Source organism: Phascolarctos cinereus, unplaced genomic scaffold (assembly GCF_003287225.1).
Source record: "Phascolarctos cinereus isolate Bilbo 61053 unplaced genomic scaffold, phaCin_HiC Scaffold_5;HRSCAF=322, whole genome shotgun sequence".
Lineage (NCBI taxonomy): Eukaryota > Metazoa > Chordata > Mammalia > Diprotodontia > Phascolarctidae > Phascolarctos > Phascolarctos cinereus.
This window is the reverse complement of record NW_027555958.1, coordinates 254515267-254532224: the sequence shown is the minus strand read 5'-3', so window position 1 is coordinate 254532224 and position 16958 is coordinate 254515267. Positions and strand designations below refer to the sequence as shown.

General features: G+C 38.8%; 1 protein-coding gene across 1 annotated transcript in view; it reads left to right on the top strand.

Moving 5' to 3' along the window:
• Nucleotides 1-16713, top strand: part of LOC110194344 (uncharacterized) — a 55458-nt gene extending 38745 nt beyond the window's left edge. Inside the window, 4 exon segments of the mRNA XM_078155696.1 lie at nt 6589-6700; nt 9473-9960; nt 10771-10909; nt 15694-16713. Coding sequence (XP_078011822.1) covers nt 6589-6700; nt 9473-9960; nt 10771-10909; nt 15694-16601 — 1647 coding nt within the window. The 3' untranslated portion in view covers nt 16602-16713.
• The last annotated feature ends 245 nt before the right edge of the window (nt 16714-16958 follow it).

Genomic DNA, 16958 nt, shown 5'->3' with positions numbered 1-16958 from the left:
CAAGGAAACCACAATTATAGAGGAGGAAGTCAAGAAGTGAGTGATAGGAATAATACGGTGGGATGGGGGGAGATTGATAGTGCCAAAGATTTCATTAAGAAGAAATCTCAAAAACATAAACAGATAAGTCAGCAGGAAAAACAATAACAACAAAAGGAAATATGGCTTCCAGACCTAGTTAAAGAATTCAAGCATCTATGAATAAACACTGCAAAGTAAAGGAAAAATGATTGAACACTGATGAGATAGAGAACCCTGTGGAATTTGAGGAGAATATGGAAAGGTACTAATGAACCCAGACTCAGGTTGGAGTGGGAAATGTGACCTGCTGTGGGAAAATAAAATTATGGTCCCAAACCTAGAATAAGTTGCAGAGTCAACAATAAAAGAGAAACTTGTAGAATGTCTCTGTGTTCACTGGGTTTGGCTGAGCTCTGTTCTTTGTGTCAATCAACAGGTACTTATTGACTCTCTACTATGATGTGCCCATTACTGTGCCAGTGACTGATACAAAGAATTGTATGACATAGCACCTGCCTACAAGGAGTTTATAATCTGGTCAAGCTGTTGGTGTTTCAGTCATATCCAACTTTTCATGACCTCCACTTGGTGGGGGTGGGGTGGTGCATTTCTTGGCAAAGATACTGGAGTGGTTTGCCATTTCCTTCTCCAAATAATTTTACAGATGAGGAAACTGCAGCAAATGGGATTAATTGACTTGTCCAGGGTCAGCATCTGAGGCCAGATTTGAACTCATGAATATAAGTCTTCCTGATTCCAAGCCCAATGTTCTGTCCATGGTGCCACCTAGCTGCCCCTAATCTAGTCAATACCACAGGTAAACATATGGAACGACTAGAGAGGTCATGTTAGCCAATCTGATAGGTGTGAAGTGGTACCTCAGAGTTGTTTTAATTTGCTTTTTTGAATCAAGATTGATTTAGAGCATTTTTTGTTTGTTTTAGATAGCTTTGATTTCTTTGAAAACTATGTGTTCATATCCTTTGACTATTTATCAACTGGGAAATGACTTGTATTCTTATAAATTTGGTTCCGTTCTCTATATACTTGAGAAATGAGACTTTTATCAAAGATACTTGCTGTACATTTCTTCCCCCCCTTTTCTACTTTCCATCTAATTTTGGTTGCATTGGTTTTGTTTGTGCAAAAACTTTTTAAATTTTATATAATCAAAATTATCCATTTTATATTTCATAAATGCTCTCTATATCTTGTTTGGTCCTAAATTCTTCCCTTATCCATAGACCATAAACCATCCCATATTCTCCTAATTTGCTTATGGTATCACCCTTTATGTCTAAATCATGTATACATTTTGACTTTATCTTGGTATAACAGTGAGATGTTGGTCTATACCTAGTTTCTACCACACTGTTTTCAAGTTTTCCTAGCAGTTTTTGTCTAATAATGAATTTTTGTCCCAAAAGCTTGGATCTTTGGCTTTATCAAACACTAAATTAATACAGCCATTTACTCCAATGTACTTTGTACCTAATCTGTTCCACTGATCTACCACTCTATTTCTTAGCCAGTAACAGATTGTTTTAATAATTATCACTTTATAATACAGTTTGAGATCTGGTACAGCCAAGCCACCTTCCTTCATATTAGCATCAAGAGAAACTTGAGGTAGAGATACCAACCAGAAGGCTATTGCAATAGTCTGGATATGAAGGGAGCCATTATTATGATGCTACCACCTAAACTAACATAGTAGGTTGATGAGGAATCACTATGGGTAGTAACATCTGGATCAGGTCTGAATCCATACTCGGTCACCTTTTAACCTCTACTTGACTTGTGCCTAAATATTTAATTTTCTCATCCTGAGCTCTATTGCAATCCAGGGGCATGACTGAAGATTTTCTAACTAATAAAGTTACTATCACTTTCTTATTAATTAATTAGCTTGAGCCCCTATACCAGTTCATTAAATACCAGAAACCTCATTTCCCACTCAAACAATTTATTAACAAATGGAAACAATAATAAAATAGATACGTTTCTAGGCATGTGAAGAGAAATCATCTGTTATGTTTAAGGTTTGAAGTGATTTTGGCTATGCAAAATTCACAGCCAAAATCACTTCAAACCTTAAACATAACAGATGATTTTCTTCACATGCCTAGAAGCATACCTTTATCATTCCATTCACTCCATATTTCTCCTCAAGATAAGAGTTAAAATTAATCTCTCAGGAAATAGGTTAGTCCTGTGAAATTTAGATTATTGATTATTGATTGATTAATGATTAAGAGTTGGGGTTAATTACTAGAACTACTATCTATGGATCAGATTTAGATTTAATTGAATAGGTCTCAATAGTAGAGTTTGTAAGAGTTTAGGTTACCTAATTTTAAGAGCTACCATCTGGTCCTGTCTCATGAAGGATATAAGAAAGATAAGTGGAAGATGAGTTAACCTGGTCAGATGATGTTTTGTCTAGCACTGGGTCTCTCTGTTGTTAAATGGTATCTGGCACAGGACTTTCCAGAAGATGTTCAACTCTGTGCTATCCCTGTTGCTAGAAGTTCTGGAGACGCTCTCTTGCAGGTCAGCATGATTAAACGAAATGTATAGCCCACCTTTCAACCTTTCTTATAGACCAGTCACAGTCTTAGTTTAGTTTGCATCACTGACCTTATGTTACCAACTATATAAAAAACTGCTCTGTCAGATGTGTATTTGGCTACTGAAGAACCTCCTTTCATTGGCAGTCGCTAGCCTTACTAGTAAATTGATCATGCTTGGAGTCTTGTGCCTCAGTTTCTCTTTATTGCAACTTTTTTAGTACAACAGTCCTTTGTCTTCTCTTGAGGTAGTATGGTATCGTGGAAGGAGTGCAGAATCTAGAGTCAGAAGACTTAGGTTCAAATTCCACCTCTGAAGAGTTACTACTTGTATAGCCTTGAGTAAGTAACTGAATCTCTCTGGGCCTCAGTAATAAAATAAGGAAGGTTGGACTAGATGGTGTCTGAGGCCCCTTGCAGTCCTAGGTTTATGATTTTATGATTCCATCTCATGTAGAGTACAGTCAGGGCTAGCCGTACCAGTCCCCCCCCCCCACTGCTAGCTTTTCTCCAGGGTTCACAGGCAATCTAGTGGGTATGCTAATATTCTCAGGAATTACTAAATTACAGAAACTCTCTAATTGGTGTGGCCTCTTCACCCCCAGAGTAACCTAGGGAAATCTCTTCTCTCATGTGATAGCTTCTTCCTTTTCAAAATCATCATACTGTGAAATTAAAGGATCTGATGTTGTTAAGGACTATGTAATTTATTAAGAGTTATCAAAAAAATCCAGAAAGTGATTATAGTTAAGGGGAGAGGACAAGACCAGGCTTTATAACTCCTACTACAGGACACTGCTGTCCATGAACTGAATTTCAAAAAGTAAACCACAGCAGAAAAAAGCCCTACCCAAAATAAAAATTAAAAAGAATGTAATAACTGAAATTAGATACAATAGGAAGCTCAAATTTGGTACTCCAGAAGCTCTACCTCCATGAAGAAGAAAAGTATTCTCTTCTGTAAATCTGCAGGCTACAAAATAAATCCACAAAAATGAACAGTAGCTGTATTTAGTAATAGCAATATACAGGAAACAATAATAGAAAGGATGTCATTCAAAATAACCACAAAATGCTTAAAGTTTTCAGGAGTCAATATACCAAAACATAATAAATACATTTATTGCTATAATTATAAAACCCTCTGTAAAGAAATAAAGAACAAGTAAATATTTGGAAGACTCTTTAGTGCTCATGTCTGGGGCATGCCAATATAATAAAAATGGTAACACTATCTAAATTAATGTACAGCTTTCTTCAGAAAATCCTTATGAAGTTAACTGTGGATTACAGTGTTTATATCCATGATGGGTAAGTCTCTCCACTGCTATACTAGGGTGGTTTCCTACAGAGCATAGAGGCAAGTCAGCTGGACAGGTGGCTCAGTAGGGCTTGCTCATGAAGGACATGGTGTCTCTCTTGGCTATGCTCCATCAGAAAAGTTACTTGGCTACACGGCTGGCTTTTCGCAGAACCCATTATCTGTGCTAGACACATCTATCCTGACAGGTACTACCTTGGCTCACTCTTAGACAGGCAGCTGCAATGCCATTGCCTCCCCTCAGAATCAGCTATATGTTGCTCTGCTTTTTTTTTTTTAGCTAAATTGTTACTGTACTCTTTCAGAAAAAGCAAAATCTTTAGCCTACATTGACACAAACCTCTCTAGTTCTACTCCCTCAGAGTAAGAAATGTTAGCCTTTAGTTATTTAACCAAACTTGCTGGTTCAGAGTTGGAGTCCTGCAGTAAAGGATCTCATCCTAACTTATGGTGACCACCCCAGTACATTTACCAGCTTCCTGTTGGTTCTTATGCAAAATGAGTGGCTAGGGGAAAAGGTACTAAGACATTCTATATCCTTACATGAGGTAATTGCCTCTGCTGGCTTTTTCGTATACAATTAAGTTGCTCAAAACCTCAGAATCCCTTTAGAGTATGGAATAAACATTAAAAACATTTTGATATCTTTTGTTTTTCTTTACCTAAATTTTTCCCTGTATTTTTTCCCCTTCCCTTTCCCCTTTCCGAATCAAATAAACAAAGACTTTTTTAAAGAAAAAAGCAAAGTGAAAAGATCATCAAAATAAATCTATATATCAAAAATATGAAAATATATGCAATGTTTCATGTCTGTGGACCTCCTACTTCAGCAAAAGATTGGGGGGAGTTGTATTTCCTGTATGTCTTCTTGGGACCATGTTTTTCTTTGTAATTTTGCAACATTTCATCTTATACTAGTTCTGGTTATTTCCATCTGCATCATTGTAGTCATCTTATATGTTGTTGTCTTGGCTGTTTAGTTTACATGGGTTCATATAAATCTTCCCCTGTTTCTCTGTATTTATCATAGTCATCATTTCTTACATCATAGAAATGTTCCATCATATTCACATAACACAATTTGTTCTCTTCTCCAATCAATAAGGTGCCTATTTTGTTTCCAGTTTTTTGCCACCAGTTTTTTGCTGTTATATTTTGGTGTATGTGTGGGGTGGAGAAGGTTAAAAAAATCAATGAATGGAATAAACATTTACACCTGAGTTCCTGACCCTTACATTTCATTGTCTCTCTTTATCACTTATGACCTTCAGCTTTACAAGTCTAAACATTTCACACCCCTATAGACCTAAATCCTAAAGGGGAATGGGATGTTTCCAAAGGTAACAGCTTCCCTCTCACTAGAAGTCTTCAAACAAACTTTGGATGACCACTTGTCAAGTATGAGGGTAAGTGAATTTTTTTTTAAGGGCAATATTAGACGAAGTGGCTCTTGAGATTCTAACTGTGAGATTCTTTGATCTAAAACTTGTGTGGGAAAAATCCAGCGTATTTCCTTTGCTCCTGATAAAAGTTATGAAGGGTTAAATTTTGTGAGTGACTATAATAGAATGCTGAAATAACAGAAAATAATTCGTGCTGACCCATCAGATTGCAAAACACAAAGAAGAGGCAATGGAGTTTCTGATAAACTGCAGGACTGTAGTTTATATAGGAGACCTCTGAGAATGTCTTCAGGATAAGAAAAAGGACTATCAATATTATGTCAACTGGGGAAGATGCTTAGTAAAGAGAAGAAAAGAGAGTTGTTTGTACAAGAGTATAAAAATTGGGGCCATTTAGGGGAATTCTGTAGTTTCTCTGGCTAGCTACTTGCATGCGTGTATTCAGCCTACACATATATGCATTCTGGCTACTACTTGTTACAATCAATAAACTCACTAACTGGACATAATTTTTGCCTCCTAATTTTCTTTTAAATTTTCACATTAGTGGTGTTGTAAATAAAAATTAAAACCAATAGGAGGAACCATCAGAAAGAGAAAACAAAACTCAAGAGAAAAAAAATAGCAATTCAACTTTCATAGTTCTTTCTTTGAATGTGGATAGCATTTTCCATCACAAGGCCTCTGGAGATGTCTTAGATCCTTGTACTACTGGGAAGGGTTAAGTTTATCAATATTAGTCATCGCACAACGTTTGCCTCCTAATTTTTACATCCCAACAATTACAAACTTGCGCGGAGTTTCCAATTAATATTAGACATGTTAACTGAAAAGTCACCAGTACTAACAGTGTTAATAATACTCCCGCTCCATTTTTAGACCGCTTTATACTTTTCAAAGCCTTTACTCAAACATTATCACACAACCCCCAGGCATGACTCGCATTTTATTGACGAAACACAGAGATATGACCCGAAAGAATCTCAGGAGAAGAGGAGAGAAAGAAGGGGAGAGAGAAAAGAGTAGGATGCTGAAGTGGTTGCCATGGCTTTAATTAATCAGTAGCCTGGTATCTGCTTCTCCTCCCTTGATCAATAGACTCTCACCCTGCACATGCTCAGTACGGTCATGCAGACAGAAGTAAGAATGCATACAAGGGCTGGGGAGAGAGGCATTAGATGCTTGTACCTACTGAGGGGGTTAAGCTCTCTCTAAACTCAAGGAGACCACAGCGTAGGAGAGACCTCTGAAAGACTGAGTTTGGGAAGCCCAGAGGCCTCTGGGAAACGTAGTCCAGAGATGTTGGCGCAAGCGCACTACTTTTCAGAGCCTGCAGACTTGCTGGCCGCCCCAGTCCCAGCACCGGAATCTAGAGAACTGGAGAGGTGAGTCCGTGTTAGCGGACCCAGGGGTCCAGTGTATTAGGCACCACAGCCCATCCCGTCCCCACCTCCAGTCACGGCGGCCATTCTGGGTTGCAGGAAGACCCAGGGAGGGGCTTGGGTCCTCACTTTTGATGTAAAGTGTGTGTGTGTGGGGGGGTGTTCCCCTGTCACCATGGTAACAGCTTTTTGCCCGTGACGTCTTTCCTTGGGCTGTGTTTGGCTGAGCAGGGATGAGGAGGAGACCGACTGGAGCAGATGGGTTTGGAGGTGGGGGGAAGGGGAGAGAAGCACTGTAAGACCCTGCTGTCATCCCTAATGAGAGGTCGGTCATTAGCGGTGCGTTATCTCCCTATGCCTCACAAAGGTGAGCCAGTTTCTTTGAAAGCTGCTTCTCTCTGAAAAGGAATTATCCACCCTTGACCCAACAGGTAGTCTCCCTCCACCGTGCCCCCATCTCTTTCATTTGTGGCAGATCAACTTTTTAATTTGAAAGTATCTAAGAAATGAAAAACTCTCTACTGCCATAAAATATGAAATCTGCCAATAGAACATAAGCTTCTTGAAGGCAGAGACTTTTTTCATTTTTTTGTCTTCATCCCCATTGCTAAGTACAGCCCCTGATTATTTGGGAGAAAACAAAAAGTTTTTGAGGAAAGGTGATTGGGCTGCTCAGCACTATCTATGTGCCAGGCACTGTGCTAAGCCTGGAGATATAAAGAAAGGCAAAACACAGCCCCTGCTCTCAAGGAGCTCAGAGGACCTGTCAGGGGGAGGCAACAAGCAAACTGTGCACAATGAAGCTGTGTACAGGATAAATAGGAATAATTAACGGAGAGAAGTCACTAGCATTAAAGAAGATCAGGAAAAGGCTTCCTGTATAATAAATAGTAATAGCAAACCGTTTATATGAGCCTTACAACAATCCTGCCAGGTAGGTGCTGTTATTATACCCATTTTGCAGAGGAGGAAGCTGAGGCAAACAGGTTTAGTGACTTATCCAGGGTCACACTGCAAGTAAGTGTCTAAGGCATATTTGAACTCAGGCCCAGTGTTCTCTCCAATGAATCTCAGGATTTTACTGGGACTTGAACCCAGGAGGCAAGGGTGAAAAGGGAGAGCATTCCCAGCATGAGAGAGGGAGTGTCTTGTGAAAGAAACAAAAAGGAGGCCAGTGTCACTGGCTTGAAGACCAAGGTGGGAGAGATAGGGAAGAGGTTTGTAAGGTATAAGAATATTGGAAAGGTGAGGGCTGGGGGGTGGGGCAGGTTATAGGCTTCAAATGCCAAGCAAAAGATTTCATATATGATCCTGGAGGTGATAGAAAACTACTGATAAGTTTATCACAAAGAGAGTGACATGGTCAGATACACTTTCGGAAGATCACTATGGCAGCTGAGTAGGGGATGGACTAGAAAGAGCAAAGAATTATTGCAGGGAGATCAACTAGCAGGCTGTTGCAAAAAAAAAAAAGTGTAAGGTAATGAAGGCCTGTACCAGGTTAGTGACAGTTTCACGTGAGAGAACGGGGCATATATGAGAGATGTTACAAAGATAAAATCAACAGACCTCAGTAACAGATTGGGTTTGGGATTGTGAGCCTGGATAACTGGGTAGATAATGGTGCACTCAGAATCATAAGGAAGTTGGGAAGAGAGGAGGGTTTGGGGAGAAAAATAATGAGGTCAGTTTCGAACATGTTGTGTCTATGGAACATCCAGTTTGATTTAGCCTTTGTGATGAATGTGCTGAATAGTTCCTTTCCCTGAACCCAGAAAAAAACCTAGTTAATTGGACCAATATATTGGGTCCTTTACTAAGATGATGGGAGTGGGAATATAAAGGAAGGGCAGATAAAAATATCCTTCATCAAGAGGACTTAGGAACTGAAATAAGGGTCTTAGGGGGAAAAGGCATATAGGAATAGAGAATGGCATGGAACAAACGCGTGAAAGCAAGTTTTAGATAACATCAAAGTTTTTGCACCTGGGTGACTAGATAAGTTGTAAGAGACAGACACTAGAAAAAGGAAATTATGTTTTGAGTGTATTTAACTTGAGATGCATCCTACCATATTGGAAGTCAGGAATACCAGGCTTCAAGTCACACTTCTGACATGTACTGGCTTTGTCACCCTGGACAAGTGATGATCTCTTGTTGCCTTAGACAACTCCCCAAGACCTGCAGAGTAGGTGACAACCTTCATTGGTAGAAGGAGTTCCCTCACCTGGTAGTTCTCTGTACTAATGAAATCATAGGTTCAGGTCATTTAATCCTTGTGGAATCAGGTTTCTTACCTGTGAGATGCTATCTACTCTTTCCTTTTTCATGCATAGTAGTGAGGACTGGTAGGATCATTACAAATTATAGCTCTAGTGGTTGGGCAGGATTGGATGTCTTAGGTAGTCTGTTTCAAGACCAAATTACTCAGTTTAACAGACTTAGATAGTAAATTATTACTTTACCCACTCATGATAGAGATACCATTAATTTATAATGAGAAGGGAATGGGTACCTAGGGAGCCAGACTGAGCCCTGAGGCCTGTAAAATGGTCTAGAAGCAGAATACTTGTTTACCCATAGAGCAAAATCATGGCAAAATATTGATACTGTGTGTGTCTTGCTTATAAAGCTGCCTTTTGGAGGTTGGAGTTCTGCTAATCTCTCTAGGAAACCTGCAGGAATCCTGACTAGGTTAAGAAAAGTATTATAATAACATTTCCTGATTTAGCTGCTCACTTTTCTGAACATTAATGATCATTTCTTATACCTTAGAAAGACCCTTGGAGATAATCTCTTCCCAACACCTGGACCCCAGCTGGAGTGAGGCTTCTTCTGACCTATTCCATTACAGGATGTCAGCAGAATATAGCAGGACTCTTCCTCTGCAGGAACAAGAGGGACTTTGGATAGTGAAGGTAGAAGATCAGGAGGACCATGTTTGGGAACAAGAATCCTGCTTACAAGGAAATAACCCACCCTGTCAAGAGATCTTCCGCCAACGTTTTAGGCAGTTTGCCTACCACCATACCCCTGGGCCTCGTGAGGCTCTAAGTAGACTCCGGGAACTCTGTCATCAATGGCTGAGGCCAGAAATGCACACAAAGGAACAAATCTTAGAGCTGTTGGTTCTGGAACAGTTCCTGACCATCCTTCCTGAAGAACTCCAGACTTGGGTGCAGGAACGTCGTCCAGAGAGTGGAGAAGAAGCAGTGACTGTGCTCGAGGATTTGGAGAAAGAACTTGATGAACCAGGCCGGCAGGTAAGAGGGAAATTGGTGTGATCTGTTGTGAGAAAGTGAGGACACAAAAGAGTAGATAATGAAACACACTTTACTCTTTTTAGAAGAAAAGTGGGACACTATGGACATGGAGGGTTATATATGCTATCAGATAAATTTGCTTGGTCCATCAGTTTTGCTTACCTGTTTTGTTTGCTGTTGAAGGGGAAGGAGGGGAAGGAGTGATTATTGGAGGATGACTAGTATAAGAAACAAAAGATATAAATAAAACTTTTTTAAAAAAGGAAAAGAAAAATAAGAAAGCAAGACCATGGAATCCTGGACCAGAGCAAGAGAATATGTTCATGGTAATGAGAAGAGAGTTATGCATTTTAATCCTGTACTAGACATAGCTAAGGCAGTTAGGTGGTGCTGTGGATAGAGGGCCTGTCTTGAAGTCAGGAGGACCTGAGTTCAAATCTGGCCTCAGATACTAACTGTGTGACCTCGGGCACATCATTTAACCCTGTTTTTCCTCAACTGTAAAATGAGCTGGAGAAGGAAATCACAAACCACTCGAGTATCTTTGCTAAGAAAAACCCAAATGGGGTCACAAAGAATCAGACATGACTGAAACAACTAAACAACAAAAGATATAACCTAGAGTTATTAATTACTGTGTTGGTTTTCTCTCTAGTTTTTCCTCTATCCTGTCTCCCCACCATGCTTAAGGAAAAAAATACTCTTGTTTCGTTCATCTGTTCTCTGGCCTTTGGGTGAATGTTCCTTGCACTCCATTCAAAGAGATTTTAGTTTCACTTCCCATAATTAATCCAACTTTATTATTTCCAGGTTCAGACCCATGGACATGGGCCAGGAGTGGTCTGGACGGAGATGATGCCTCCAAGAATATCAAAGGAATCACTGAATATGCAACCCATTGAAACCCAGTTCAAATGTGAATCTAAGGAGTCTTATCCCCTACAAAATGGTAAGGAGTAGCATTCTATCTGGGAGGAACGGAGAAGGGAGAAAAATGTTATTAGAAGCATTAGAAGTTCCCTCTTTTTGTCCAGGAGCTCTTTTTACTTCTCTCTTCTGTTATTGTCTCAAATTCTCTACCTGACAGCATCCTTCCTAATACTTAGAAAGATGTGGTACTTTTTTGCTAGCAGCTCTCAGACACAAGCCAAACACGGGTGCTTGAGACCTAAGTCTGCAGTGGAAGCAGCGGAATGAAATGTAATGTACTTTTAAAAACTTGTGTTTTCAGTGATTCCCCATTTTCTAACCAAGATTTATTGATATCTACTCTGTTCATAACCCCATGCATCTCTTCTTTCACCCCGTTTGCTTCTGCCTGTTTGCCTTCTGTCTCTTCTTTTTTTTCCCTCTTTAGGAGTGATGGAGAATTAGACTAGAAAGGTAAAGTTCATTTAGGAAAGATGAGATAAAATAGGGGGTGTTGTTGCATTGTATATCAGAAATAAATATGTAATGTCAGAGGCTCAGGAATCAGAAAGAGGCCAACAACTTATTTGGGTTAAAAGGAAAGGGGATAAAAAACAAGGATGATAAAATGATAAGTATCTATTATCCATTGGTCCTTCAAATCAGGTGAAAAAGTTGGGTAAAAACTGCCTTTGGTAATTAGCTTGAGACTAGGATCTGGTAGTAATGGAAGACTTTCACTACTGGGAAAAGTATGATCCAGTGGATTGCTTCTCAGGCAAATTTGCAAGTGGATTTTGGAATTGTGTTGGGAACACTGTGTTAGTGCAGAATAATCACCTACAGAAGAGATTGATTTAATTCTTGCCATTAGGGAGGATTAATTGAGGAGCTAAAGGTAGGTGGGATACTTGAAGGGAAATCCTTGTTAAATGGTTAGATACAAGGTCCTACCAAATTCTAAGAGAAGTAAGATAAAAATCATGAACTTTAAAAAAGCAGATTGTACTAAGGACATTAATAGATAGTAAAAATAAAATCCAAAAGAATCTAAGAAGTAATGGTTGCTTAAAAAGATATTCCCGAAGGATTAGGCAAACTTGACTCCCATGTAAGGCTAAGAAGGTAAATATTCAAGTAGTTTCCACTGAATATATTCATCAAAAGAGATCTTTCCCTGAAGAGAGGAAAGATATAGGGAAGGAAGCTTAATGATAGTAAGGTAGATGATAACAGGGTAGAAAGACAGCAGAATATAGTGGAAAGAACACCATGCTCAAATCCTCCCTCTGACACTGGCTTTGACCACCTCACTTCATCTTTCTGAGCTAGAATGTCATGATATGTAGCATGTAGATAATAATACTTGTAATAAACCTCATAGGGTTATTGGGAGGATCAAATGAAATTATATATATAAAATGCTCTGCAAACCTTCAAATACTATAGAAATGTCAGTGATAATTATTATTAGAGGCTTTTCAGATGTGAATAGTTCACTGAAATGTCGCAGATACAATAAAGGAAGAAAACTCAAACTAAAATAATGCCATTTTTGGCATGGAATACTGCCAATTCACTACCAATAGCCTCTTGCTTTTCCAGTTTTAGGGATGGGTTTTTCTGGTTGTTTTGTATTTTCGTCCTTGGTCTTCTATGGGACTAACAATTTATATTTTCAGTAAACCTGGGGTTAGATGTGCAGTACTTTCTGGCCTATATGTGAATTGAACCTTGCCTTGCCATCATTAGTACTACAATGTTTGAATCAGCTGAGCTGACAAACTAATAGTAGTACAAAAATAGGGAGAGAAATAAAGAGTACCCTGAAAACCTGGATATATTTATATCAACAGGGATTGCTGACCATGAACTTTAGGATATTTGACAAGTTCTGCCGGATTTCTAACCATTACTTTTTGAGATGTCATGGAGGACAAGAGGATAATTCTGGAAATTCCTGAATTTTAACAATGAGACATGCAAAGGTATTAAGAGCAAATCATACATAAATTTGCAGCTACACGGATCGTAAGACACTACACATTTATTCAATGCTTACTGATAGAGAACACCACATTAGGCCCTGGGGGGAGGGCTTTTAAGAATAGTAGGGGGAGGGGCAACTAGGTGGCACTGTGGATAGAGCATCAGCCCTGAAGTCAGGAGGACCTGAGTTCAAATCCAGCCTCAGACCAAACACTTGATACTTACTAGCTGTGTGACCCTGGGCAAGTCACTTAACCCCAATTGCCTTAAAAAAACCCAACAACAACAGTAGGGGGATAAAATACCAATACAACCAGCTCCAACGTCCAGTATTACCTCCTAAGTGACCTCTGGTTGGGGTCTTGGGAATAGGGGAAGAGGAGAAGTCATTAATAACCAGGGAAATCTAGGAAGGTTTCATAGATGAGATGACCTGGTTTTGGGAAGAGCAAATTATGCTGTATCAATTTAATTCACTGTTGTGATGGAGCTTGTAGACAAGGGAGAATTGATATCTTGAATATTGTTTTGATAGAATTGCTAGGTATGTAAACAAATAGCTGGAAGACCCTGCACAACATTCCTGTGTGCCTGTACATTTAGGTTCTATAATGTTGAGGAATCAAAGCATGTCTCCAGATGATAACAAAGATGATAATAAAAACTGTTCATACTTCAGAAAACTGGAGTGAATTTTAAAATTATTTTGACCAAAAAAAAAGCAATGAAATTCAATAAGGATAAGGTTCCATATTTACAGAGAAAAATATCCGATAAAACACATACATGATGGGAAAATGACTAGGCACAAGCACAGAAGAAAAGCCCTATAGGGTGGGAATGGGGAGGGTAGGTCATGGTAGACTACAACCTTAGTGAGTTAGCAGTGTAGGGGCAGCTTGGTGGCGCAGTGGATAGAGCACTGGCCCTGAAGTCAGGAGGACCTGAGTTCAAATCTGACCTCAGACCAAACACTTGACACTTACTAGCTGTGTGACCCTGGGCAAGTCACTTAACCCTAATTGCCTTAAGAAAAAAAAGTTAGCAATGTAGCACCACTGAGGGGAAAAGTCAGCCTGATGCTGAAATATATTAAAAGCAGGAAGACATTTACAATTTGGTAATTAATTCTCCACTTGGCTCAGTCAGCCCCTTAATAAGGAGCACTGAATCCATGTACTTCACAAAGAAACTAGAGTAAGCTCAGAAAAGAGTGACTGAAATTATTATGGGGATAGAAGATAAATCTGTGAGGAAAGTCCAGAGGAATTGATTTAGAATACAGTAAGGCATGACAGTATAGTAAAGTATATGAAGAATTTTTATGAGGAAAATGTTAATCTACTTTCCCCTCTTTGAGGATGCCAGAGGTTTAATTTGTAGGAGAATTTTCAGTTGGACCAAAATATCCTTCTTATTGTTTAGAGGGAGCTGTTTGTGGCATCTCAATCTCTGGATAACTTGACAAATAAATTTTTTAAAAAATTCTTCAGAATGATTTCAGTATTCATTTACTTCAAGGCAAAAGGCTGAATCAAATGATCTCTTGAGATCCTTTTTAGCTCAAGGATTCTGTGATTTTCTGTCACCACCTTCTCTCACCTTGCCTGAGTGCATGTTCTATTTGTCTATGTCCATAGTTTATTACCTACCCTCCTTCACCATTCTAGTCCTATGTTCCTTTTGCCATCAAAATGGCAGCCACCAAATGTGTTGCAGAGGACCTTAAGACTTCTTACATGTAAGGGCATGTAACGGCTTTTCTTACTGCCTGCTTGAGCTGTACAACAGAGAAGAGTCAGAGGAGAACAGTCCTCTGACTAACAATGGTGGCCAACTTTGATGTTTGGAAGGGGGAGCTCTTTTCAATGACTTCCAGGTCTGCAGAGTTTGCTTTGCAGGTTGTATGTCTTCCTACAGCTCCTCCAGGATTCATTTTTGGCATCTTTGCAAACTTGCTGGATGTGAGTTCTCTTATTATTAACGATTGGGAGCATTCTTCCATATGGTTCTTAACAGTTCACAATTCTTTTGAGAACTGTTTGTTCATACCCTTTGACCATTTATCTTTTGGGGAATGGTATTTGTTGATATATGTGTGTGTGTATATGTATAATGTATGTGTATATATATGTATGTGTGTGTGTGTGTGTGTGTGTATGTATGGTTTATATATCTTGAATACCAGACATTTATCAGAGAAATTTGATAAAAAGCTTTTTTTCCCCTCTCATTCACTGCCTCCCTTCTTATCCTAGTGGCATTAATTTTGTTTGTATGGAAACTTTTCAGTTTCATGTAATCAATTTATCTATTTTATTTTCCATAGTTGCTTCTATTCCTTGTTTGGTTAAGAATATATCATAAGAATATATGTATAGCCAAGAAAACTATATATTTTTTATGGTTATGATCTCTGATATTAATGTTGCATATCCATTCAGAATCCACTGTGGAAGAAGTTGAAAGGTGTTCTAATTTCTGTCACGTTGTTTCCCAGTTTTCCTAGCATGTTTGATCAAATAGTGACTTCTTTCCTAAATATTTTGTTTGTTGGTTTATTGATCACTAGATTATTAAGTCACATTGTTTCTGATTTTCCCTTGCCTAATCTGTTCTATTGATTTACCTGTTTTTTAACCAGTACCAGATGATTTTGATGACTGTTGCTTATAATAGTTTAAGGTCTGGAAGTACTATTCCTCCCTTATTCTTACCTCTTTTCATTATTCCCAGGAGGTATTAATCTCAAAATGAGATTACAGTGTTTGAGAACAGAGATTTTTTTTTGTCTTCAACATAAGAAACAAATAACATCTTTCATTTTCTATTTAGGTTATAAGAGTAAAACTAAGAGCAAGTGGCCGACTCATAAACAGAAAATATCTGAAGTGGAATCCCTGAGGGTGACATCAGAAATATCCCAAGGATGCATAACCCAGGGATTGGATTTTGAAAAAGACTGTGAATGTGAAGGTACCTTAGAAAAGCATCATAGAAATGCCACAGGGGAGAGACTGAATGGTTCTGATTCGCAGGAGCAAGATTTCATGCAAGGGACAGTCACTCACAGCATTATCCCCCCAGTCAAGAGAGATTTGGAGGAAAGAAGCTGTAGTTCAGGCTCAACACTTGTTATACATCAAAGAGAAAGACTTCATAGATGCAATACGTGTGGTCAAACCTTCAAACAAAATTCAGCCCTTATTCAGCACCAGAGAATTCACAATGGAAGAAAATCCTTTGAATGTCATGAATGTGGAAAAGCCTTCCGGTGGAGCTCACATCTTGTTCAACATCAGAGGATTCACACTGGAGAGAAACCTTATGGATGTAATGAATGTGGGAAAGCCTTCAGGGGGAGCTCAGATCTTATTCAGCATCGGAGAATTCACACTGGAGAGAAACCTTATGAATGCAATGAATGTGGGAAGGCTTTCAGCCAGAGTTCAAAGCTTATTAGACATCAGAGAATTCACAGTGGAGAGAAACCTTACGAATGTAATGAATGTGGGAAATCTTTCAGTCAAATCTCAGTGCTTATTAGGCATCAGAGAATACACACAGGAGAAAATCCCTATGAATGTAATGAGTGTGGGAAAGCTTTCAATCAGAGCTCAGCCCTTACTCAGCACCAGAGAATTCACACTGGTGAGAAGCCCTATGAATGTAATGAATGTAGGAAAACCTTTAGGCATAGGTCAGGCCTTATTCAACACCAGAGAATTCACACCAGAAAGTAACCCTTTGAATGTAGTGAATATAGGAATTTTTGGTGGCAGATTTATACTTTGGTTAATCCCAGAGGAGATATGCTGAGTCCAAACTTAATTAAAGATAAACTTTTTGCCTGCAGCTCCATGTCTGTGTTGAAGAAAAAATATTAATACTATACTCTGCATTTTAGGCACAAGTCTGTCCAAAAAAAATTAAAGTTTAATATATAAGCATTTCTAGTTTACAGAAATGTTCAAACTGACATAGTTTGACAAACTGACATCCCCACCCCTCCCTTGAACATGTTTTCAGATATGTCTCTAACCCAAGAAAATTTGAGATATAATTTATAGGAATCTTGAACAAGGAAAATGTCACAGTAT